Genomic DNA, 25,945 nt, shown 5'->3' with positions numbered 1-25,945 from the left:
TGCTCTGAGCCTGGCCTCATCCTCTCACCCCTGTCCTCTCGCCCTCTGTTTCAGTGCTGCTCTGAGCCTGGCCTCATCCTCTCACCCCTGTCCTATCAACTTCTGTTTCAGTGCTGCTCTGAGCCTGGCCTCGTCCACTCACCCCCGTCCACTCGCCCTCTGTTTCAATGCTGCTCTGAGCCTGGCCTCGTCCACTCACCCCCATCCCCTCAACCTCTGTTTCAGTGCTGCTCTGAGCCTGACCTCGTCCACTCACCCCCATCCACTTGCCCTCTGTTTCAATGCTGCTCTGAGCCTGGCCTCATCCTCTCACCCCTGTCCTCTCGCCCTCTGTTTCAGTGCTGCTCTGAGCCTGGCCTCGTCCTCTCAACCTCTGTTTCAGTGCTGCTCTGAGCCTGGCCTCATCCACTCACCCCTGTCCTCTCACCCTCTGTTTCAGTGCTGCTCTGACCCTGGCCTCATCCTCTCACGCTCTGTTTCAGTGCTGCTCTGAGCCTGGCCTTGTCCACTCACCCCCGTCCACCCGTCCTCTGTTTCAGTGCTGCTCTGAGCCTGGCCTCATCCTCTCACCCCTGTCCACTCGCCCTCTGTTTCAGTGCTGCTCTTAGCCTGGCCTCGTCCACTCACCCACGTCCCCTCGCCCTCTGTTTTAGTGCTGCTCTGAGCCTGGCCTCATCCTCTCACCCCTGTCCTCTCGCCCTCTGTTTCAGTGCTGCTCTGAGCCTGGCCTCATCCACTCACCCCTGTCCCCTCGCCCTCTGTTTTAGTGCTGCTCTGAGCCTGGCCTCATCCTCTCACCCCTGTCCTCTCGCCCTCTGTTTCAGTGCTGCTCTGAGCCTGGCCTCATCCCCTCACCCCTGTCCTCTCGCTCTCTGTTTTAGTGCTGCTCTGAGCCTGGCCTCATCCTCTCAATCTTTGTTTTAGTGCTGCTCTGAGCCTGGCCTCATCCTCTCACCCCTGTCCTCTCGCCCTCTGTTTCAGTGCTGCTCTGAGCCTGGCCTCATCCTCTCACCTCTGTCCTCTCGCCCTCTGTTTCAGTGCTGCTCTGAGCCTGGCCTCATCCTCTCACCCCTGTCCTCTCACCCTCTGTTTCAGTGCTGCTCTGAGCCTGGCCTCATCCTCTCACCCCTGTCCTCTCGCCCTCTGTTTCAGTGCTGCTCTGAGCCTGGCCTCATCCACTCGCCCTCGTCCACTCACTGTCTTTTTCAGTTCTGCTCCAAGCCTGGCCTTGTCCACTCACCCTTGTCCACATGCCCTCCTGTCTGCTTTGAGGCTGCCCTCATCTACTCACCTTTGTCCACTTGCCTCCATTCACATTCTTTGTTCTTTAACCTTCTGATTTATCTGGTCTCTCTCGTCTACCTTCCCTGTGCTTTAGTGCTGCTTTGAGCCTGTGCTTGTCTTCTTCCTCTTATCCAACTCCCCTGTGCTTTAGTGCTGCTTTGAGCCTGCGCTTGTCTTCTTCCTCTTATCCACCTCCCCTGTGCTTTAGTGTTGCTTTGAGCCCGCCCTTGTCTTCTTCCTCTTATCCACCTTCCCTGTGCTTTAGTGCTACTTTGAGCCTGTGCTTGTCTTCTTCCTCTCACCCACCTTCCCTGTGCTTTAGTGTTGCTTTGAGTCTGTGCTTGTCTTCTTCCTCTCACCCACCTTTCCTGTGCTTTAGTGCTGCTTTGAGCCTGTGCTTGTCTTCTTCCTCTCGTCCACCTCCCCTGTGCTTTAGTGCTGCTTTGAGCCTGTGCTTGTCTTCTTTCTCTCACCCACCTTCCCTGTGCTTTAGTGTTGCTTTGAGCCTGTGCTTGTCTTCTTCCTCTCGTCCACCTCCCCTGTGCTTTAGTGCTGCTTTGAGCCTGTGCTTGTCTTCTTCCTCTTGTCCACCTTCCCTGTGCTTTAGTGCTGCTTTGAGCCTGCGCTTGTCTTCTTCCTCTCACCCACCTCCCCTGTGCTTTAGTGTTGCTTTGAGCCTGTGCTTGTCTTCTTCCTCTTGTCCACCTTCCCTGTGCTTTAGTGCTGATTTGAGCCCACCCTTGTCTTCTTCCTCTTGTCCACCTTCCCTGTGCTTTAGTGCTGCTTTGAGCCCACCCTTGTCTTCTTCCCCTCGTCCACCTCCCCTGTGCTTTAGTGCTGCTTTGAGCCCGCCCTTGTCTTCTTCCTCTTATCCACCTCCCCTGTGCTTTAGTGCTGCTTTGAGCCTGTGCTTGTCTTCTTCCTCTTATCCACCTTCCCTGTGCTTTAGTGCTGCTTTGAGCCCGCCCTTGTCTTCTTCCTCTTATCCACCTCCCCTGTGCTTTAGTGCTGCTTTGAGCCTGCGCTTGTCTTCTTCCTCTTATCCACCTCCCCTGTGCTTTAGTGCTGCTTTGAGCCTGTGCTTGTCTTCTTCCTCTCGCCCACCTTCCCTGTGCTTTAGTGCTGCTTTGAACCCACCCTTGTCTTCTTCCTCTCGTCCACCTTCCCTGTGCTTTAGTGCTGCTTTGAACCTGCTCTTCTCCACTTGCCCTTGTCCACCTTCCCTGTTTCAGCACATCTTTTAACTTGCACTCCGAACTCATCTCCCCTTAAACTGTGCCGAACATTAGAATCAAAAGAGCTATTATTTAGATTTTATATTTTAGACATTCTGTATTTTTAGTTAAAATTTTCTCTAGGTAATAGTTTCAGTCAGACAGTGAAGATGCTCTTCACAGCACTTTATCTATTATAATTATTTGTTGTCTATTACTTTCACACTTTTTTCAGCTGATTCAAATATGACTATCACTGTCTCTCTCTGTTCTCTCCCTGTTGGTCTCTTTCTCTCTGTGTAGGGTTGATTCTACTGTTTTATCTGGTCTTCTACACATTTCTTGCTGGAATGTTCTGCCTCACCATGTACATCATGCTCCTCACGCTTGATGACTATAAACCTACATGGCAGGACCGTCTCGCTACTCCAGGTATGTTGCAGTGATCTCAGATGATGCAACTGAATGACTGAATGACTCTTCATGATTGACTCACAACCATGTTTGATGTAGGATGAGTTCCATTATCAGACAGTTTGACTGACCTAAGTCCATTTCTGATACTCTTGAGCTGCTGCAAACACAAACTCCGGTCACAAAATCATATTAGAGACATACTTTAGGCTTCAGCCTCTTAACTGTTCTGCACCCAAATACATTATAAGTACCTTTGCACAGTTTAACTGTCACTGGTGTTGTGTATGTGTGTGTGTGTGTGTAGGGTTGATGATCAGGCCTAAAGGAGACAATATGGAGATCTTATATGATGTGAAGAATACAGAGAGCTGGGATAAATATGTTCAGACCCTGGACAGCTTCCTTGCTCGTGAGTACATTCATAGTACAGCACACTGTTTACACTGTAACTCTACACTGAACATAGATAGATAGATAGATAGATAGATAGATAGATAGATCACTTTATTAATCCCAGAGGGACAGTTGTTTATTACAGCAGCACAAAGTATAATAAAGTGCAAAACAAGCAAGCAAAGTTCATTTATACAGCGCTTTTTACAGCAGGTGTTGTCACAAAGCAGCTTTACAGAAAAATTAGTATTACAGAAAGAAAATCCAGGTCTGAGCAGCCATGAGTGTAACCAGTGGCGAGGAAAAACTCTTTAAGAGCAAAAGGAAGAAACATTGAGAGGAACCAAGACTCAGAAGGGGAACCCGTCCTCCTCTGGTCGACACCGGACAGCAAACATTGTTAGTATAAAGTATTATGGTACAAAGCGGGAAAAACAGGTGGACCAGTGGTTAATTAGATTAGTTTATGATTAGCACCAGCAACAGAAGCAGCATCTGAGGGTGAGGACTGCACAGCGCTGTACAGCAAGCTCAGTGGTGGTCAAGCTGGTCCAGATGGCTGGTGAGCAGTGGCACCCGACCAAGGCAGAAGAGGCAGCAGCATCAGACACACAGGATGGGCAGCTGATCAACTCGGAGAGAAAGGAAGAAAAACACAGTCAGTTCTGTAAAGAGTGGCTGACCACAGAGTCAGTTCTGTAAAGAGTGACTGACCACAGAGTCAGTTCTGTAAAGAGTGGCTGACCACAGAGTCAGTTCTGTAAAGAGTGGCTGACCACAGACTCAGTTCTGTAAAGTGTGGCTGACCACAGCGTCAGTTCTGTAGAGAGTGGCTGACCACAGAGTCAGTTCTGTAGAGAGTGGCTGACCACAGAGTCAGTTCTGTAAAGAGTGGCTGACCACAGCGTCAGTTCTGTAAAGAGTGGCTGACCACAGAGTCAGTTCTGTAAAGAGTGACTGACCACAGCGTCAGTTCTGTAAAGAGTGACTGACCACAGAGTCAGTTCTGTAGAGAGTGACTGACCACAGCATCAGTTCTGTAAAGAGTGGCTGACCACAGATTACAGTATAACAGAGCAGCAGAGACTCCAGCAGGTCTAGACCTGACAGGGAGACTAATCACCAAAGGCTCCACTATACAAGTCTTTAGCCTAGACTTAAAGACTGAGGCTGAGTCTGAGTCCCGAACATTAACAGGAAGATTATTCAGAGCTGGGGGGCTTTGTATGAGAAGCTCCGCTCCTGATGGAGCTTTATTAGTTCTAGGTACCAGTAGTAAGCAGCACCTTGTGATCTAAGTAGGCGTGAAGGTTCATAGTGGGAGAGAAGGTCACTCAGGTACTGAGGGGCGAGTCCGTTTAGAGCTTTATAGGTCAGAAATAGGATTTTATAATCAGTGTGAAATTTAACTGGTAACCAGTGCAGGGCTGATAAAACTGGGCTGATATGGTCGAACTTTCTGGTTCTTGTGAGACTCTGGCTGCAGCGTTCTGGACCAGCTGAAGCTTGTTGAGGCTTTTGCTGGGACGTCCAGACAGCAGGGCATTACAGTGATCCAGCCTTGAAGTAATAAAAGCATGAACTAGTTTTTCTGTGTCCTGTAGAGATCATGCATGAAACAAGTACAAAAATATCACCATACATTACTATACAGATGCATAAATCCAAATGATAAAGATATATAATAAAATATACTAAACAACCATAAAATATAATATGTAGCATAAGAACAAGCTAAATTCCATAAATATTATGCAGGTGACAATGCAGTGGTGCATGCCACGTCCAGCAAATGAACCAAGTAACCATACAAACTGTAAATAATATGTTCATAGTAGATCAATATGCATAGGTGTATTAACTGTAAGTGGCAGTGCAATATGTAATATTTATGGATATATAAACAAGTGGCAGTGCACAGTACAGAGTGTAGATGTATAATGTCCAGTGGGTGGTCAGTGAGCCTGTCCTGTCAGTGACTTAGTATACAGTACTGGCACAGTGAAGAGGTGTTACACAGTGCGATCGCTGTGGTTACAAATGATCTCCTGTACCGTTCCTCACTACAGCTCAGCTGAATGAGTCTGTTGCTGAAGGTGCTCTGCTGTCTAATCAGTAGGTCTTGGAGGGCATGTGATGGATTCTCCAGGATAGCAGTGAGTTTATTTAGTGACCTTCTTTCAACCACGACCTCAAAACCATCCAGTGAGCATCTCACAAGAAGACAACCCCAATGACAGACTGATAGAAGATCTCCAACATCTTAGTTCACACATTAAAGGATGTGAGCCTCCTCAGAAAGTAGAGACTACTCTTCCCCTTCTTGTACACAGCCTCTGTGTTGGCCCTCAAGTCCAGTTTGTTGTCAAGCAGGACACCCAGATATTTGTAGGTGTCTACCAGTTCAATGTTCTGACCTGTGATGGTAATACGACTGATCATGATTCTTTTCCTCCTAACGTCCACCACCATCTCCTTGGTCTCAGTTACATTGAGGATCAGGTGGTTCTTCATACACCACTCAACAAAGCTTTCCACAGGGTTCCTATATTCTCCATCCTGCCCATTCCTAATGCACCCAACCACCACTAAGTCATCAGAGCTGTACTAGAAATCAGTGGTTTCAAGGGTGAAGAGGAAGGGGGCAAGCACAGTTCCCCTTGGTGCCTCAATGCTATTGACCAGATTGACTGGCAGGTTCCCAACTGCACATGCAGGGGTCTTCCAGACCTGGTAGTCCAAGACCCATGCAATCATGGACTCCATGGTCATGGTCCACCTGCATGTTGTTGCACCTGGTGTTCTGGTCCAAATGGGAATGTGCCTTCTGTAGTAGATAAATAACAGCATCATCTACAACAACCTGCTGTTGATTAACAGACTGTGGGGGGTCCAGGAAAGAGCTGACCTGAGGTTTGAGATGTGACAACACTATTCTCTCCAGGAGTTTTATGACATGAGATGTAAGGCGCACTGGTCTGTAGTCATTGAAAGGTGAGATAAATTACATCTTTGGAACAGGAACCGAGGAATTTGAAGGTGTTCACTCTCTCCACCTCTGTCTCACCAACATACAGGGGTGTGTGCAGCTCCCGCTTCCTCCTCGGATCAACAATCATTTCCTTGGTCTTGTCTGCATTCAAAGAGAGATTGTTCTTATGACACCAGGCCACCAGCTCAGCCACCTCCTTCTTGTACGTCATCTTGTCCCCACCAGTGATCAGTCCAACGACTGTAATATCATCAGTGAACTTGATGATGCTGGTGTTGTTCTGGGAGGACACGCAGTCATACGTGAAGAGTGTGTACAGAAGGGGGCTCAGCACACAGCCCTGTGGGACCCCTGTGCTGACTGTTCTTGTGCTGGATGTGCGGCTGCCGACTCTGACTGACTGGGATCTGTCTGTTAGGAAGTTCTGCACCCAGTTGCAGAGGGTGGGTGTCAGTCTGAGGGTGAGGAGCTTTCCTGAGAGTTGATATACCATGTTAAATGCTAAGCTGAAAGAGCATTCTGACATATGTGTCCTTTCCCTCCAGGTGTGTGAGGGCTGTGTGAAGGGCAGTGTGAAGGGCAGTGTTCACTGTGTGGTCTGTGGACCTGTTCTGACAGTGAACTGGAGAGGGTTTATAGTGTTTGGAATGGTCTTGTGGATGTGTGTCATGACTACTCTCAAAGCACTTCATCACGATTGGGGTGAGTGCAACAGGGCAATAGTCATTTAGGCAGGTCACAATGCTTTTCTTTGGGAGGGGTATGCTAGTGGTAGTCTTGAAGCAAGATGGCACAAAAGCTTGCGTGAGGGACAGATTGAATATGTCCACAAACACCTCAGCCCCAGTTCTGATGAGCAAACCCTGAGTGCATGCCCCGTGATGTTGTCTGAGCTGGCTGCTCTCCATGGGTTTGTTCTCTTCAAGGTCCTGCACCTACACTGATGTCACAGTGAGTGATGTGTTCTGTGTGGCCATGATGTCTCTTAGTTGGCCAGGGTCGGCAACAATGAACAGGGCATCCGGGTGTGGTATCTTGTTTGCTAATGGCACCATGCAGCAGCCCTAGTGCCGTGGCCGAGTTCGCGCGTGGCGGGATGTAAACAGCCAAAATAAACACAGCGCTGAACTCTCTCAGCAGATAGAAGAGTACACTTCACCATCAGCAGCTCTAAGTCAGCTGAACAATGTTTTTCAACAGTCTTTATGTCTGTACACCACCTGTTGTTCATGCAGATGCAGACACCGCTGCCTTTGTTCTTCCCCAATGCTGCCGTGCGGTCCCTGCGGTGGACGGAGTGTGTTTGGATCGCTGAGTCCGGCATGCTGTCCGAGAGCCAGGTTTCCATGAGGACAGCACAGCACTCTGTGATCTCATGCTGAGTTGTTATGCTGGTCCTCAGCTCATCCAGCTTGTTCTTGAGGGAGCAAACATTAGCTAGCAACAGGCTAGTTACTGGTGACTGTGTAGCCCTAGCCTTTAGTCTAGAATGTAGCCCACCTCTCTTGCCCCGCTTCCGCTTTGGCCGCTCTGTTCGTCGGCTGTGCCACTCACCGAGGCCGGTGCTGCTGGGCCTTGCTGGCTGGTGTTGGTGGAGTGCGGGCATTGAAGAAAGTTGAAGGCTAAAGGTAAGTTCATGATGAACTTTACCAATCTCTAGGAGTGCCTCTCTACTGTAACTAACTGTACTGTAGGTGCACTGTACATGTAACATAAATACTAAAGTTAAAATAAATAATAAATAGCGTTGGTTACAGGAGGAACACAAAGATGTCTGCCACGCTGGGCACCATCTTGTTAGCTAATTAGCTTTATGTAAATGTGTGTGTTTGACAAAATTTCAGCTAAAACTTAAATGTGGTTAATTAAGACTTGACAAACTGCTGAGTAAAGACCCATGAACAGGACAATCAGCAGGAAGGATTCAGTCTGTACGTATGTGACAGTAAAAATCAACACAATACAAGGGGCGAAAAAACTCTTTGGCAGAGAATATCAGCCATAACCTATGGTCTTTCTTACTTCAGGTAATTAAATTTCACTAAGACTGTATCAGTCTGTCACATTTCCACCAATTTACAGCACCAAAACTCAGCTCTGTTTATTGACCACAAGAACAGAAGGAGTTCAGTCTCCTCTGAATTAATTGGCTGATTCTTTTGTATTTGCTTTACACTGAAGATAAAACATGAATTTAGGAAAATTAATAAGCTTTTATTTCTGGGTATTTACATCTAGATGTGATGAATAGCTTACAACATGGCATCCTCAATAACAGACCACCCAGTTTTTAGATACAGTCTTAAAATAAGTTATACTTTAGCTTCTCTCGGTTGTTGCTTGTTTTGGAAAGTTTTTCTTTTTAATCTCTCCTTCAGGAGGTGAAATGCTGATCAGTTAGTGGAGGACTGGCAATTGACTTGGCCAGTCTAAAATGGTCCACCCATCCAGTGTTGTCTGGGTTACGGTTAGGGTTAGTGTCATCCCATGTAATTTGCTAAAGGAGCTAAAAGCTTCACTTTAAAAGACATTTAAAAGTTGTATTTGAATGAAAGCACTACAATCACAGATTCTATCACAGTGAGACATAGTGCACTGCAGCTGAGCTTCAGCCTGAAACCTCTACAGATGGGTCATTCATCAAAAAACTTTAGTGCTGTTAAGCAATTATCATGTTATCATGGTACTTTGTTGACAGTTCTACTATGAACAGATTAATGATTAGGAAATTAATAGGACAATACTTGATACTTTCTTTCTCTCTCTCTCTCTCTCTCTCTCTCTCTCTCTCTCTCTCTCTTCAGCCTATAATAATTCTCAGCAGATGTTGAATAATGATGCTTGTGCTCCGGATAAGCATTATGTTCAGGATGACAGCGGCCCAGTGAGGAATGTCCCCAAACGCTCCTGTCAGTTTAATCGCACCATGCTGGGGGACTGTGATGGCTTCACTGACCGCACTTATGGCTACGGTGACGGCAAGCCCTGCATCCTCATCAAACTCAACCGGGTAACCAGTCACAGCACCATGATTAGACTAATCTGATTGACTGATAATCTGAAGATTGTTCTGATTAGACTAACCAATCACACTGTACTGTTTACACTAACAATTATTGCACTGGGAACACTAATAATCACATGACACTAATTACATTAACCAATCACTGTACACTAATTAAACCAACCAATCACAGCACACTAATAATGCTAAACAATCACTGTACACTGATTACACTAATCAATCACTAAACAGTCACTGTTGTGATTATATTAATCAGTCATTGCACATTGATTACATTAACCAGTCACTGCACTGCTAATCCTAACCAATCACTGCACTGATTATGCTAACCAGTCACTGCACTGGTTACAGTAACTACTCACTGCATACTGATTATACCAACCAGTGACTGCACACTGATTGTGTTAACCCATCACTGCACAATTATTATACTAAATAATCACTACAGTAATAACATGAAGCAATTACATTGACTGTACTAACAACCCACTGCACTGATTATACTAACCAATCACTGCACACTGATTATACTAACCAATCACTGCACACTGATTATACTAATCAATCGCTGCACACTGATTATACTAACCAATCGCTGCACACTGATTATACTAACCAATCACTGCGCACTGATTATACTAACCAATCACTGCACAGTGATTATACTAACCAATCACTGCACACTGATTATACTAACCAATCACTGCACACTGATTATACTAACCAATCACTGCACACTGATTATACTAACCAATCACTGCGCACTGATTATACTAACCAATCACTGCACACTGACTATACTAACCAATCACTGCACACTGATTATACTAACCAATCACTGCACAGTGATTATACTAACAAATCACTTCACAGGGATTATACTAACCAATCACTGCACAGTGATTATACTAACCAATCACTGCACACTGATTATACTAACAAATCACTTCACAGGGATTATACTAACCAATCACTGCACAGTGATTATACTAACCAATCACTGTACAGGGATTATACTAACCAATCACTGCACAGTGATTATACTAACCAATCACTGCACACTGATTATACTAACCAATCACTGCACACGGATTATACTAACAAATCACTTCACAGGGATTATACTAACCAATCACTGCACAGGGATTATACTAACCAATCACTGTACAGGGATTATACTAACCAATCACTGCACAGTGATTATACTAACCATTCACTGCACAGTGATTATACTAACCAATCACTGCACACTGATTATACTAACCAATCACTGCACACTGATTATACTAACCAATCACTGCACACTGATTATACTAACCATTCACTGCTCAGTGATTATACTAACCAATCACTGCACAGTGATTATACTAACCAATCACTGCACAGTGATTATACTAACCAATCACTGCACACTGATTATACTAACCAATCACTGCACACTGATTATACTAACCAATCACTGCACACTGATTATACTAACCATTCACTGCTCAGTGATTATACTAACCAATCACTGCACACTGATTATACTAACCATTCACTGCGCACTGATTATACTAACCAATCACTGCACAGTGATTATACTAACCAATCACTGCACAGGGATTATACTAACCAATCACTGCACAGTGATTATACTAACCATTCACTGCACAGTGATTATACTAACCAATCACTGCACACTGATTATACTAACCAATCACTGCACACTGATTATACTAACCAATCACTGCACACTGATTATACTAACCAATCACTGCACACTGATTATACTAACCATTCACTGCTCAGTGATTATACTAACCAATCACTGCACAGTGATTATACTAACCAATCACTGCACACTGATTATACTAACCAATCACTGCACACTGATTATACTAACCAATCACTGCACAGGGATTATACTAACCATTCACTGCTCAGTGATTATACTATCCAGTCTCTGCAAATTGATTATACTAATTAATTGGCTCATTTGTATCGGTGTGTGTGGTTGGTTCATTTGGATTACTGTGTGTGATTAATTTGTTTGGATCACTGTGTGTGATTGGCTCGTTTGGATCACTGTGTGTGATTAATTTGTTTGGATCACTGTGTGTGATTGGCTCGTTTGGATCACTGTGTGTGATTAATTTGTTTGGATCACTGTGTGTGATTGGCTCGTTTGGATCACTGCGTGTGATTAGTTTGTTTGGATCACTGTGTGTGATTGGCTCGTTTGGATCACTGTGTGTGATTAATTTGTTTGGATCACTGTGTGTGATTGGCTCGTTTGGATCACTGCGTGTGATTAGTTTGTTTGGATCACTGTGTGTGATTGGCTCGTTTGGATCACTGTGTGTGATTAGTTTGTTTGGATCACTGTGTGTGATTGGCTCGTTTGGATTACTGTGTGTGATTGGCTTGTTTGGATTACTGTGTGTGATTGGCTCGTTTGGATCGCTGTGTGTGATTGGCTCGTTTCGATCACTGCGTGTGATTGGCTCGTTTCGATCACTGCATGTGATTGGCTCGTTTCGATCAATGTGTGTGATTGGCTCGTTTCGATCACTGCGTGTGATTGGCTCGTTTCGATCACTGCGTGTGATTGGCTCGTTTCGATCACTGCGTGTGATTGGCTCGTTTCGATCACTGCGTGTGATTGGCTCATGATTACTGCAGTTGCTTTTTCACAGTTCGCTGGTTATTCATTCCAGTGATTTATGTGCAGCTTGTGTGAAGTTTGTCTGTTATCCTGATGTGTCTGTCACAAAAATTATGATTTATTTAGAAAATATTAATTCAATAAACTCAAACTTTATTCATCTTCCATTATCAAACTCAAAAACAAAAAATGTATAGAACCCATTAAAAGGCTCTGCTGGTTGCTGCTGGTATCCAGCAATTACAGTCTTCCTCCTGCCTTTCTTCCTCAGTCCCTCCTCCTCATCCCCTCTTCCTCCTGCCTTTCTTCCTCAGCCCCTCCTCCTCATCCCCTCTTCCTCCTGCCTTTCTTCTTCAGCCTCTCCTCCTCAGCCCCTCTTCCTTAGCCCCTCTTCCTCTTGTCTTTCTTCCTCAGCCCCTCCTCCTCAGCCCCTCTTCCTCATCGCCTCTTCCTCCTGCCTTTCTTCCTCGGACCCTCATCCTCATCCTGTCTTCCTCTTGCTTTTCTTCTTTAGCCCCTCCTCCTCAGCCCCTCTTCCTCCTACCTTTCTTGCCCCCTCTTCCTTATCCTCTTGTCCTTGGCCTCTCTTTCTCAACATCTTTTCTTTGGCTCCTCTTCCTCATCTCCTCATCCTTGATCCCTCATCCTCAGACTCTTGTCCCCGGCCCCTCTTCCTCATCCCCCCATCCTTAGCCACTCATCCTCAGCTCAAACTCTGTAAACAGTAATAAACAGATGGATAGAGGGATGGAAAGGATGAACAGAGAAATGTGATGAACATTTCACTGCTTTGATTTCTTTTCAGGAAAAAACACCACATTTTCAGGCAGTTAATTTCCATAAAATAAAATAAAATATAATAAAAATGAAAGTGATAAAAGATTGATGACTAACATTAACAATCTGACCTTTGACCTCTCTAGGTGATTGGAATGTTACCAGGGAAAGATGGACAGTCTCCATACGTCACCTGTGGAGCAAAGGTAAGACCACCAATGTTAAGTTAATTAACATTCATGTAATCAGTTGTTAAATTGAGCTGTAAACTTGTTTGTTTCCTGTTCATCAAAATAGTTGTTTACACTTTCATCATTCCAGCCTTTAATTAGTTCATCTAGTCCGTTTAACCCCACCCATCAGCATTAATCCCTCCCTCTACATCAGTGTTTAACCCTGCCCATGGACATTAACCCCTCCCTCTATATTAATGGATACCCCCAGCCATCAAAATTAACCCATCCCTCTGAATTACTGTTTAACCCCACCCATCAGCATTAATCCCTCCCGCTACAATATTCTGTTTAACCCTTCTCCATCATCATTAACTCCTCCCTCCGCATCAATCTTTAACCACACCCATCCACTGTGTCTGCATTATGTCCTCAGAGATATAAAGTGGGACAGGATGACTGGGTAAGACAGATAATGTAGTTTAGGTGACGAGTCAGTAGTTTACATGAAACTACAGTAGATTGTATCATAGAACAGTAGATTGCAGTAGAGTAGAGGATGCAATAATAATTATACCCCATATTTCCAAAAGTATTCACTCCCCCGTCCAAATCATTGAATTCAGGTGTTCCAGTCACTTCCGTGGCCACAGGTGTATAAAGCCGAGCCCCTAGGCCTGCAGACTGCTTCTACAGGCATTAGTGAAAGAATGGGCCGATCTCAGGAGCTCAGTGAATTCCAGCGTGGTGCCGTGATTGGACGCCACCTGTGCAGCAAGTCCAGTCATGAAATTTCCTCACTACTAAATATTCCACAGTCCACTGTCAGTGGGATTATAACACAGTGGAAGCGATTGGGAACGACAGCAACTCAGCCACAAAGTGGTCGGCCACGTAAAATGACAGAGGATGCTGAGGGGCATAGTGCGCAGAGGTCACCGACTTTCTGCAGAGTCAATCACAACAGACCTCCAAACTTCATGAGGCCTTCAGATCAGCTCAAGAACAACGTAGAGAGCTTCATGGAATGGGTTTCCATGGCCGAGCAGCTGCATCCAAGCCTTACATCACCAAGCACAATGCACAGCGTGGAATGCAGTGATGTAAAGCGCCGCCACTGGACTCTAGAGCAGTGGAGACGTGTTCTCTGGAGTGACCAATCACGGTTCTCCGTCTGGGAATCCGATGGACAGGTCTGGGTTTGGCGGTTGCCAGGAGACGGTATTTGTCTGACTGCATTGTGCCGAGTGTAAAGTTTGGTGGAGGGGGGATCATGGTGTGGGGTGTTTTTCAGGAGTTGGGCTCGGCCCCTTATTTCCAGTGAAAGGAACTCTTAAAGCTTCAGCACCAAGAGATTTTGGACAATTTCACGCTCACAACGTTGTGGCAACAGTTTGAGGATGGCCCCTTCCTGTTCCAACATGACTGCCCACCAGTGCACAAAGCAGGTCCATAAAGACGTGGATGAGCCAGTTTGGTGTGGAAGAACTTGACTGGCCTGCACAGAGTCCTGACCTCAACCCCATAGAACACCTTTGGGATGAATTAGAGCGGAGACTGTGAGCCAGGCCTTCTCGTCCAACATCAGTGTCTGACCTCACAAATGCGTTTCTGGAAGAACGGTCAAGAATTCACACAAAAACTCTCCTAACCCTTGTGGAAAGCCTTCCCAGAAGAGTTGAAGCTGTTATAGCTGCAAAGGGTGGACCGACATCATGTCACTTAAAGTCTTATGTGTGTGAAGCCAGACGAGACGCGAATACTTTTGGAAATATAGTGTGTGTTATGTATATATACCTGCATTGTGGCTGCTTAACCAGGACCAACTGACTTTCTGGTTTTGGAGTTTTTAGAGGTTTAGATCTGTGGAGAGACGTCAGTAATCAGGGCTGGAAAATTGTGCATTACTGTGATAAGTCAGAGCAGATGATCCTCAACTGAGAACGGACACAGAGAGAGATGTGTTACAGCAGAGTTGCAGTGCAGGACCCCTCATTATAAACACCAGTGACCATCTGAGAGGTCAGAGGAGTGAAATCCATCAGTGCTGGTCTAGAGTCATCCCTCACCATGTTGTCCATGGGTGGGTGAGTGTATGTGCAGCATACAGCATAGGTCAGAACACTGGGCTTTGACCTTGTGGGTGACCACTGCTAATCAGTATGGAGTTCTGACTGATACACATCCATCCTGATAGGAGTTGGCAGTGCTCCCAGACTTGAGGGAGTGTGGAGCAACACATTACTGTACATTCACATTAGCAGGTGGCAGAACTGGAAACTGGCTCTTGGTACATGTTCAAAGTGTTTATTGTCATTTGTACAGAGGAAACAAGTTTCCTTATATACAATGAAAAGCTTACTTTGCTCCTCGCTTAAGAATGCCAGATATAACATTAAAAAATACAAAAGAGTATATATACAACCATATATATTAAATCAAGAAATAACGCAATGTATAAATGTATATATTACAGTGGTATGGATGGATAGTGCTGTGCCTTGCCGGGAACATGATTATCTGCAGCAGAAATGAGTGGTAAAGTGCAATAGTGCAATTGTAAACATGTGCTACAGTTAAAGTGACAGTAGTTGCAGGTTATTCCTGAGGAAAGAGTTCTTTACCAGTGGGATACACATCACACGTCTGTACCTAAGTCTGGCAGACCGAAGTGTGAATAGTTATTTCTGGTTCAGAACTCTGATTGCGGTGGGGAAGAAGGAGTTCTTTAGTCTGGAGGTCTTGCACATCATACTCCTATACCTCCGGCCTGAGGGCAGAGGTTTGAACAGACCATGCTGGGGGTGGGTGGGGTCTTTGATGATGGAGGCAGCCTTCCTTTGGACTCTATGGTTGTAAATGTTCTGCAGAGAGTGCAGTGGAGAATTGGTGATCTTCTCTGCAGTCTTCACCACTCTCTGTAGGCATTTACGGTCCATCACGGTCAAGCTGCCGTACCACACGGTGATCCAGCTGGTCAGGAGGCTCTCAATGACGCAGTTGTAGAAGTTGCTGAGGATCACCGGAGACATCCCAAACTTCCTCAGCCTCCTCAGGAAGTACAGCCGCTGTTGAGCCTTTCTGACTAGCTGCTTGGTGTTCAGTGACCATGTGAGGTCTTCACTGATGTGGACACCCAGTCCAAAAGCCAGTCACAGAGGGTGGGGTGCAGGCAGAGTGTGGAGAGTTTGTGGGTGAGTTTGTGTGGGATGACCGTATTGAAGGCTGAGCTGTAGTCAACAAAGAGCATCCTTATGTAGGAGTCTTTGTTTTCCAGGTGGGAGAGGGAGTAGTGAAGGGCAGCAGCGACTGCGTCCGAGGTGGATCTGTTGTGACGGTAGGCGTACTGCAGGGGGTCCAGCGTGTCCGGTATGCTGTCTTGGATGTGGGCCAGCACCACTCTCTCAAAGCACTTCATAATGATTGGAGTGAGTGCTACTGGTCTGTAGTCATTCAGGCTGGTGGGGGGGCTCTTCTTAGGAATGGGGACAATGACTGTCCTTTTGTAGCAGGTGGGAACAATGCTCTGGCTGAGAGAGAGAGATGGAGGTCAGTACATTAGCCAGCTCGTTCGCACATGCTCTGAGGGCCCGCTCAGGAATCTTGTCTGGTCCTGGTGCCTTGCGGGGGTTGATCTTTCTCAGAGCTCTGCAGACCTGGCCTGTTGATACTGACAGAGGGGGGGGCAGGGGTTGTGTGGGCTGTGTGTGTGTGAGCCTCCCGGTGCTAGTTCTGGAGGTTTCGAAGCGGGTGTAGAAGGTGTTGAGGTCGTCCGGTAGGCTGTCTGTGGAGCTGATGTTGCTGGTGATGGTCCTGTATTCTGTGATGTGTTGTAGGCCTTGCCACATCTGCCTGGAGTCAACAGTGGAGTAGAAGCCATCCAGTTTCTCCCTGTACTGCCTCTTGGCTGCTGTGATGGCTTTCCTCAGTCTGTACTTCGCAGCTTTGTACTCTGTCTCATTGCCTGATCTGTATGCAAGAGAGCGAGCACGGAGCATGTGTCGTACCTGACTGTTAATCCAGGGCTTCTGGTTAGGAAACCTCTTCACTTGTGTGGTGGGCACGATGTTATCCACACACGTGCTGATGTAACCAGACACGTGTTCAGCATATTCCTGAATGTTGACAGAAGAGTCCTCCGTAGTGGCTGCAGCTTTAAACACATCCCAGTCTGTTGTAGCAAAACAGTCCTGCAGTATGCTCTCAGTCTCTGGAGACCATACTTGAACCGTTTTGGTAACCGGATGTGTTTGTTTCAACCTGTGACTGTAAGCCGGGTACATGAACAAGGAGATGTGGTCTGAGAGTCCAAAGTGGGGGCGGGGTGATGACGTCATGGAGTTTGCCGAGCGCTGCCGCAGAGTTAGCCCACGGATTTATATAAACAGATGTTAAAAACACAGCACAGAACTCCCTTGGTAAATAATAGGGACAACACTTTAACAGCAGGAACTCCAGGTCTGGTGAGCAGTGCTTATAAACAGTCCGTATGTCTCTACACCACGCGTTGTTTACAAGCACACACACCCCTCCACCCTTAGCCTTACCGGAGGCTGCCGTGCGATCTCCGCGATGCACAGAGTGAGTCTCTAGCTGGATAGCGCTGTCTGGTACTCTGTCCGAGAGCCAGGTTTCAGTAAAAATTAGAGTGCAGCACTCTCTCGTTTCCCGCTGAGATGTTATCCTAGCTCTCAGCTCGTCCAGCTTGTTCTCCAGTGACCACACGTTAGCTAGCAAGAGGCTAGGCACTGGTGGTCGGCTAGCGCGAGCCTTTAGCCTAGCATGCAGCCCTCCCCTCTTGCCTCGCTTGCGTCGTCGCCTCTGGAGCGCTCTCCTCGAATCAGTGTGCTCACTCGCGGTCGGTAGGTCTGGGTCTTCCTGGTGGTGGTGGTGGCTGCGGGAGCGGACAATGGGTTGTAGCTCCGGTGGAATAAAGCCGCTAAATCCATGCATGTTGTTGTCTTTTGCGATGTCCAGCAGAGTTTGTCTGTCATAGGTTAAGAGTGCCTGGCACTTGTGCACTGTAAAGAGAGCATTAATGCACAGGAAAAGAAGAAAAAGCCGGCATTCTTGAGCAGAGTGAGCAAACACGTCTGCCTCGGGGGGCGCCATGTTGCCTTTGGAACATGGAATGTTGCAACAAGGTTAAAGGTCCTGAGTAGGTGTGGGGAAACCCACAAGTTCCCAGCTGGCTGCTGTGCAGTTGATGTTTGTCCTGGTGGATGAGAGGGTCTCTTCAGTGCTAAGTAAAATCACAGAAAGGAAAACTCTGACTGTTGTGTGTGCTTATGCACCAAACAACAGGTCAGAGTATTTGACCTTCATGGAGCAACTGGGTGGGGTTCTAGAAAAAGCCCCACCTACAGACTCCATAATCTTGGTGGGAGACATTTATGCTCATTTTGGCAATGACTGGGAGACCTGGAGAGGTGTGATTGCGAAGAACGGCCTGCCCGATCTAAACCCGAATGGTGAATTGTTATTGGACAATAGGCATGGATTGTCCAAAATGAACAGCAAGTTCGAACACAAGGATGTTCTTAAGTGTACATGGTACCAGAGCTCCTTGGGCCAGAGGTCAGTGATCAACTTTGTTGTCGTTCCATCTGACTTGGGACCATATGTTCTGGACACTCGATTGAAGAGAGGTGCTGAGCTGTCAACTGATCACCATCTGGTGGTGAGTTGGATTAGACGGCCGGGTGAGTTGGATTAGACCCGGTAAGTCCAAGCAAATAGTGAGGGTGTACTGGGAACGACTGTCGGAGGCCCCTGTTTGGAATGATTTTAACTCCCACCTCCAGGAGAGCTTTTTGCGTTTTCTGGAGGACATAATGGACATAAAGTCTGAATGGACCCTGTGCATAATCTCCATTGTGGAAGCTGCCAGGCGTAGCTGTGGCCAAAAGCTTGTTGGTGCCTGCCAGGGCAGTAACCTGGTGGTAAGGGAGGATGTTAAGCTGAAGAAAGAGGCCTTTAGTGACTGGATAGCCTGGAGGACTCCTGACACAGCAGATAGTTTTGGGGTGGCTTTACTCAAGCTGTATTTGGCAGGTGTGGAGAAACTCTGACTTCAATTGATATTCTGAAAGGATATTGTCAGGTGGTGGAAGGAGCACTATGAGGAACTCTTTAACTGGAGAAACATGCCTCCCTCACAGGAGTCAGGGCCAGAGGCTTTTGGCATGTCAGGTTCCATTTCCCTTGTGAAGGTCAAGGTCACTGAGGTGGTTCCTCAGGCAAGCTCCTCAGTGGCAAGTGGCTGGATGAGATTCATCCAGAAATGCTTAAGGCTCTGGATATTGTCGGGCTATTGTGACTAACACACCTCTGCAATATTGCATGGACCTCAGACTCGAACAGTACCCTTGGACTATCAGACCAGGGTGGTGGTCTCTCTTTTTAAGAAAGTGTATTAGAGGGTGTGTGCCAACTACTAGGGTATCACACTGCTCAGGCTCCCTCAGAGAGTTTATGCCAAGGTGCTGGAAAGGAGAGTCTGACCGATAGGTGAAGGAGAAACAATGCAAATTCCATCCCGGACATGGAACAATAGACCAGCTTTTCACCCTTTCACAGATGCATGGGAGTTTGCTAACCCAGTCCATGTGTGTTTTCTACGTGTGTTTTGTGGACTTGGAGAAGGCTTACGACCGTGTTCCCCAAGATCTTGTGGGAGATCCTCCAAAATTATGGAGTGCTGGGGCTACTACTCTGTAGTCTCTGTACTTCCAGAGTGAGAGGTGCATTCGTATACTTGACATTAAGTTAAACCTGTTCATAATATTCATGGACAGGGTGTAAAGGTGTAGCTCAGATCATGAGGGCATTATGTGTGGTGTCCATGTGTCAGTTTGCAGCTGAGTGTGAAGCAGTTGGTATGCAGTTCAGCACCTCCAAGTCTGAGTCTATGGTCTTAGCCCGGAACTAGATGGCATATTTAAGTATCTTGGGGTCTTGTTGACGAGTGATGGGAAGAGGGATCGGGAGATCGGCTGCAGGCTGGGACAGGTGACTGTAGTGGAAAAGAGGGAGCTGAGCCACGAGTTCTGACTAATGACCATCATCACAGGGTCATCTGGGATTCTTTGTTCTCCGAACTGCTACCGCGACCCTATCTGGATTAAACGGTTAATGGTGATGATGACAATTAGAAGCCTAGGGTTAGAAATCAACAGGTATAGAAGTTCCTCTTTTTTCCCCCCGTCACATGTTTATGAAAGGAGGTAGGAAGAGAAAGTGGAGCAGCTGGTCAGCGATGGGTCTGAGCAGTTTGTTGGATTCAGTCATTCAGATTTTCACTTCAGTTGTCACTGACAGTGATTCTGCTGCCACAGAACGTCTCCTCCATCATCAGAACACCAGAGTTTCATCCCTCCAGTACAGTTCCACAGAGTTCCAGGATCTACTTAGCTTTGAAACTGTTCTGGAGGCTCATGATGGCTCAACTGTGCTTTTTACCTTAATCTGTATTTTATACCACTCAATACTGAGAATGAACAGATTTGAAAGAAGATTATTTTACTCCTGAACACAGGAACAAAAATACTTGCTAACATTTTTACTTCTCTCTCTCTCTCTCTCTCTGTGTCCTCTCTCTCTGTGTCCTCTCTCTCTGTCCTCTCTATCTCTCTGTGTCCTCTCTCTCTCTGTGTCCTCTCTCTCTGTGTCCTCTCTCTCTGTCTCTCTCTCTGTCTCTCTCTCTGTGTCCTCTCTCTCTCTGTCCTCTCTCTCTCCTCTTTCTCTCTGTGTCCTCTCTCTCTCTGTCCTCTCTCTCTGTGTCCTCTCTCTCTGTCTCTCTCTGTGTCCTCTCTCTCTGTCCTCTCTCTCTGTGTCCTCTCTCTCTCTCTGTCCTCTCTCTCTCTCTCTGTGTGTCCTCTCTCTCTCTGTTCTCTCTCTCTGTCCTCTATCTCTCTCTCTCTGTCCTCTCTCTCTCTCTGTCCTCTCTATCTCTCTCTGTGTCCTCTCTCTCTCTCTCTCTCTCTCTCTCGCTCTCTCTCTGTAGAAGGAGGACAGTGAGTTTTTAGGTGATGTGGTGTATTTCCCTCCAAATGGGACCTTTAACCTGATGTACTACCCGTACTATGGCAAACGGGCCCAGGTGAGCGACTGAGTTGTTGCAGGTTGTTTTGTTGAGATGTGTGTCATGTTAAACAGTCTGATGGACCGCACGCCGGTTGGGGCAGCAGGACGCTTTAATGAGCCCAAGGGCTGTTTGATTCCAGAAACTCTGCACTCATGTCTGTAATTTTAGCTCTTTTTTATTGTTGTGTTTGTTGTATTTAAACCCTGTAGTTGTCGTAATAAAACTCTTATTCCATTGTCGAGTTTTGTTGAACACAATAAGATTGAATTCTTGAAATGGCCAACAGAAAATGACCCAATCAGGATTGTGCTCTCTGTGGTATGTAGATAGATTCTGCTGAGCTGCTCTCCCATTGGTCAAGACTCAGGAGCTGGACTGAAGACCTTAGATGTTACGTTAACTACCAACATAATCAGGAAATGACAGAGGAACCTACCAATCAGGCTCTGATTTACAATGAGTAGAACCAACATTACTCTAGACCTTCTGTAGGTTCTAGATACATCTCTGCCTGTGAATATGAACTGTAGTCTAAGCAGTGTTCCAGTTAGGTGTTAGGAATGTTAAACAGGCTCCGTGGAGGACTGCGCTGAGAGAGTGACTGTAACACTGATTCACTCAAGCTCAGATAGAGGATAGTGTCTCTTAGAGGATTCAGACAAAACATCTGGAACGTTTTAACACAAGTCAGGTGTCTGTTTTATCTAGAACAGCCAGACATGTTCTTGCTCTTCTCTTTCTCTCTCTCTCTCTCACACTCCCTATCTCTCTCTCTCTCTGTCTCTCACTCACACACACTATTACACTCTCACTCTCTCTCACACTCTCTCTCTCTCTCTGTCTCTCACTCCATCTCTCACTCTCTCTCACACTCCATCTCTCTCTCTCTCTCTGTCTCTCACTCCATCTCTCTCTCACTCTCTCTCACACTCCATCTCTCACTCACACACACTATTACACTCTCTCTCTGTCTCTCACTCCCACACACTATTACACTCTCACTCTCTCTCACACTCCCTCTCTCTCTCTCTCTGTCTCTCACTCCATCTCTCTCTCTCTCTCTCACACTCCATCTCTCTCTCTCTCTGTCTCTCACACCATCTCTCTCTCACTCTCTCACACTCCATCTCTCTCTCTCTGTCTCACTCCATCTCTCTCTCACTCTCTCTTACACTCCATCTCTCTCTCTCTCTCTCTGTCTCTCACTCCATCTCTCTCTCACTCTCACACTCCATCTCTCTCTCTCTCTGTCTCACACTCCATCTCTCTCTCTCTGTCTCACTCCATCTCTCTCTCTCTCTCTCTATGTGTAGGTGAACTACTCTCAGCCGCTGGTAGCGGTGAAGTTTCTGAACCTGACTCAAAATGCCGACATCAACGTTGAGTGTAAAATCAACTCCAACACCATCAGAGAGTTCAGTGACAGAGACAAGTTCGCCGGCAGAGTTTCGTTCAAACTGCGCATCAACTCCCCCGACTAATACACACTCGCACTAACGTACACACACGCACACATACGCACTAACGCACACACACACACACACACACACACACACTAACACATACGCACCAACGCGCACACACACACACACACTAACACATGCACACATACGCACTAACGCACACACACACACTAACACATGCACACATACACACTAACACATGCACACATACGCACTAACACACACACACACTAACACATGCACACATTCGCATTAACACACACACAAACGCACACACACTCACACTAACACACACACAAACACACTCGTACTAACACACACAAACACACTAACACACAGACACTGACACACTCACACTAACACACACACTAATACACAAACACACACTCGTACTAACACACACAGTCAAACACTGACACACACACTCACACTAACACACACACTCACACTAACTAACACACACACGCTCGCACTAACACACACGCACTAACACACACACTCGCACTAATGCACTAAGACACACTCAGACACTCGCACGAACACACACACACACACACATACACTCGCAGTAACACACAAAGTAATAACACTCACACAAATTAAGAACTAACACACGCACACAAACACACTCGCACACACACATACACACACGCACACACACACATACACACACACTCGCACACACTTGCACACACACACAGGTTTCGTACCAAGTGTGTACGGTCCCTCTAATAGTTAAGCATTATTGTGTGATGACCCTGTGTGAGTTAGTGATGGGGATTATGGGAACTGTAGTCCAGTCTGAAGATTTCTATCACTGTGTGTGTGTGTGTGTGTGTGTGTGTGTGTTGTCTAAATCATTCCAGAGTTGAACATGTAACTTTCAACTTTCTTAATTTTCTCTGAAACTGCCCAAAAGGAAATGACATCACTTCCCTCATAGCCAATCAGATCAGTTTAGAAAACTGAGTATGGTGAAGAATGCAGAGAGGAGATGGGTGTGGCCTGTTTGTACTGTATTCTGATTGGCCTTTGTACTGTACCTGTATCAATGCATGTATTTATACACGCAGAATGCTAATACTGTACATATCAATAACAGATAACCAATGATCAATAACCATGCTGGATTTCAGGGGTGGGGAAATAACAGACCACGATTCTCTCATTAAGGTTAATTAGACTTTATAGATCAGCTGAATATTTATGGAAACATATTTCTGTGTTTCTGTCGTCGCTGAAGCTCCGGCTCACCTTTGGAAGCTTTCGAGCCCATTGACTCGAGTAGAGCCTAGAGAAGCCTCTCCAGCTGGGGGCGCTGTTATTACACAGACGAGCTGATATTACAGGGTTTAATACCTGACGGTCAGGAAACGCCATGAAGCTAAACGGTTCTGCGAATTCTGAGACTAACACAGGTGAAACTCAGATCACAGCCCAAAGAAATCAAACTCAGAGCGGCATCGAGATCGTGAGGTGTTCGTATGTCCCCACCCGACTGAACAGCACCATCGAGATCAGCGTACAGAGAGACGATTAAACACTCCTGCTGATCCCTCTGAGTGAGTGAATGTCATTCTCTCTCTCTCTGACCTCTCTCTCCCCCATTCTCTCCTTCTGCGCCGATATCTCTCTAATCTCCTTAATCCTTAATCCTAATCTGCACACACTGCTCTGGCCCCGCCCCCCCACCCCCACCCGTTGCACTGAAAAGACAGCAAACCCCCTCTCTCTCTCTTGCTCGCTCACTCAGTATTGCTGTGTTCCTAAAAGGAGGGTTTACAGATCTGTTTACATATTAATCACAATATTTATTTATTTATTTATTTATTTATTTACAGTGTTGTTTATTCGTCAGCCTCTTTGTTGCGTCCTTGTTTCTGTGAGTGTTACTGTGCACTGAACTGAACGCTGCGTTCGACTCAGCATCACAAGCTAGCGCCCTTCTCGAATCAGAGTCACAGACTCGACCAGCTACCGTGTCTGCATGCAGATCGAGGCGGTGTTGTAGACTAATGAATCCACTAGTGGGAGCTGTGGATGAGTTCTCTGATTAAATTCAGTGGCGGTAAAAACCAGACAGAACATACGACACGAGACCAAATCCATTTCACTGCAAGCGGAAAAACAGTGTTGTAAACTCTGCGTTCGTTTGACTGGCAGGCAGAACAACCAATCACGGTGAAGCATGAAGACGTGTCGCTCACTCACTGCAGATTCACCGTGAACGTAGATCGTTTACGAGAGCCTGAGCGCAAAATTGCGTGTTGCTTCACTGTGACCAGTTAAGCGCTGACCTGATTAGCCAAATTTGAGAAATCAGCCAGGTAGAAAATCTAGAACCGTAAGTTCTGTTGGCTCCTGTTTGAGTCAGTTCTTGTTTTTGAATGTGCAGTGAGGAAAATGAGATTCTGAGTTTTGAGCTTTAGTCGAACGCAGCGTTGGTCTTAAATATTGAGGGACTGACGCATCGCGGCGCTGGAGGTCTCGCAGGGCCAGAAGTGATCTCATAGTGGAAATGCACATCTGGGGACAGCTTGATAATAAAGTCAGATCCCCTCTAGACTCCGCCCCCACATTCCTCCAGTCTATCACATTCGGCGTGTGGAGTGATCGGCGAGGCGCTGTCAGTAGCCGATGGAGCTGAGAGACTGCCTGACTGAACAGTCGCACTGATTCCAGATGATGCGCTACTTTGCAATGCCTTTCAATAAAAAGGCGAACTGCTTTATTTTTCCGTGTGATTGGATCCCTCAGAACGCTGTGGAGCATCGGGTGGGTTAGGAACTTCACTCAGTTGGTTCCACACTGCCCCACATTTAGCCCAGAACTTCTCCCGGTTCTCTCTAGGCATCCTGTGATGAGATCACGCCTGGTTCTGCAAGACTCACACACACTGAAACCTGCTGAATTTTTGCACGAGTGGCGACTCTGAGTGTAAACGTCCACTAAGCAATAGTGAGCTGTATGTAAATAGGTAAATACGAGGCGGAGAGGAAGCGTCTCGCTGCAGGAGGTCCAGTAGAGTAATAAAGACGACGGGATGCGCGAGTGAGAGCGAATGTGCTGAGAAATCAAACAACACGGAAGAATTTGCCAAGATGATTCGTGTCGACGACTGCGAGAACCTTTTTCTTTCCTCTTCTTTTTTATTGAGCCCTGACGTGTCGGTCCGTTAGCCTCCATTAGCACCACACTATTTCACTACTTTAATATTAGCATTTAAGTGTTAGAAAGCTGGTTAGCTGTTTCTGCTCTTTAACTCTGAGTTTTGTATCCTTAGAAATATCATTTCTCTTTTCTTCTTTTGTGCAAGTTAAACTTGGATGTTTAGCACAGTTAGCGTACAGGAGGTTAGCATGTGTTAGGCTTCACTGCAGGTTAGCGCACAGCCGCTAGCCGCCGCTGGCACAATGTTAGTTAAACCTTTAGATAAAACTGTAGTTAAAGCAGTGCTAACAGGTTTAGCTGTAG

The 25,945-nt window shown here is 46.4% G+C and overlaps 1 protein-coding gene across 1 annotated transcript in view; it reads left to right on the top strand.

Moving 5' to 3' along the window:
* Nucleotides 1–22,571, top strand: part of atp1b2a (ATPase Na+/K+ transporting subunit beta 2a) — a 36,458-nt gene extending 13,887 nt beyond the window's left edge. Inside the window, exons 2-7 of the mRNA XM_037541349.1 lie at nt 2,802–2,930; nt 3,220–3,324; nt 9,105–9,310; nt 12,896–12,955; nt 20,928–21,023; nt 22,322–22,571. Coding sequence (XP_037397246.1) covers nt 2,802–2,930; nt 3,220–3,324; nt 9,105–9,310; nt 12,896–12,955; nt 20,928–21,023; nt 22,322–22,489 — 764 coding nt within the window. The 3' untranslated portion in view covers nt 22,490–22,571. The remainder of the gene's footprint in view (nt 1–2,801; nt 2,931–3,219; nt 3,325–9,104; nt 9,311–12,895; nt 12,956–20,927; nt 21,024–22,321) is intronic.
* The last annotated feature ends 3,374 nt before the right edge of the window (nt 22,572–25,945 follow it).

This window comes from Pygocentrus nattereri, chromosome 9 (genome assembly GCF_015220715.1).
Source record: "Pygocentrus nattereri isolate fPygNat1 chromosome 9, fPygNat1.pri, whole genome shotgun sequence".
In the NCBI taxonomy this organism is placed as follows: Eukaryota; Metazoa; Chordata; class Actinopteri; order Characiformes; family Serrasalmidae; genus Pygocentrus; species Pygocentrus nattereri.
Note: the sequence above shows the minus strand (reverse complement) of the source record. Positions and strands in the feature narration are given on the sequence as shown.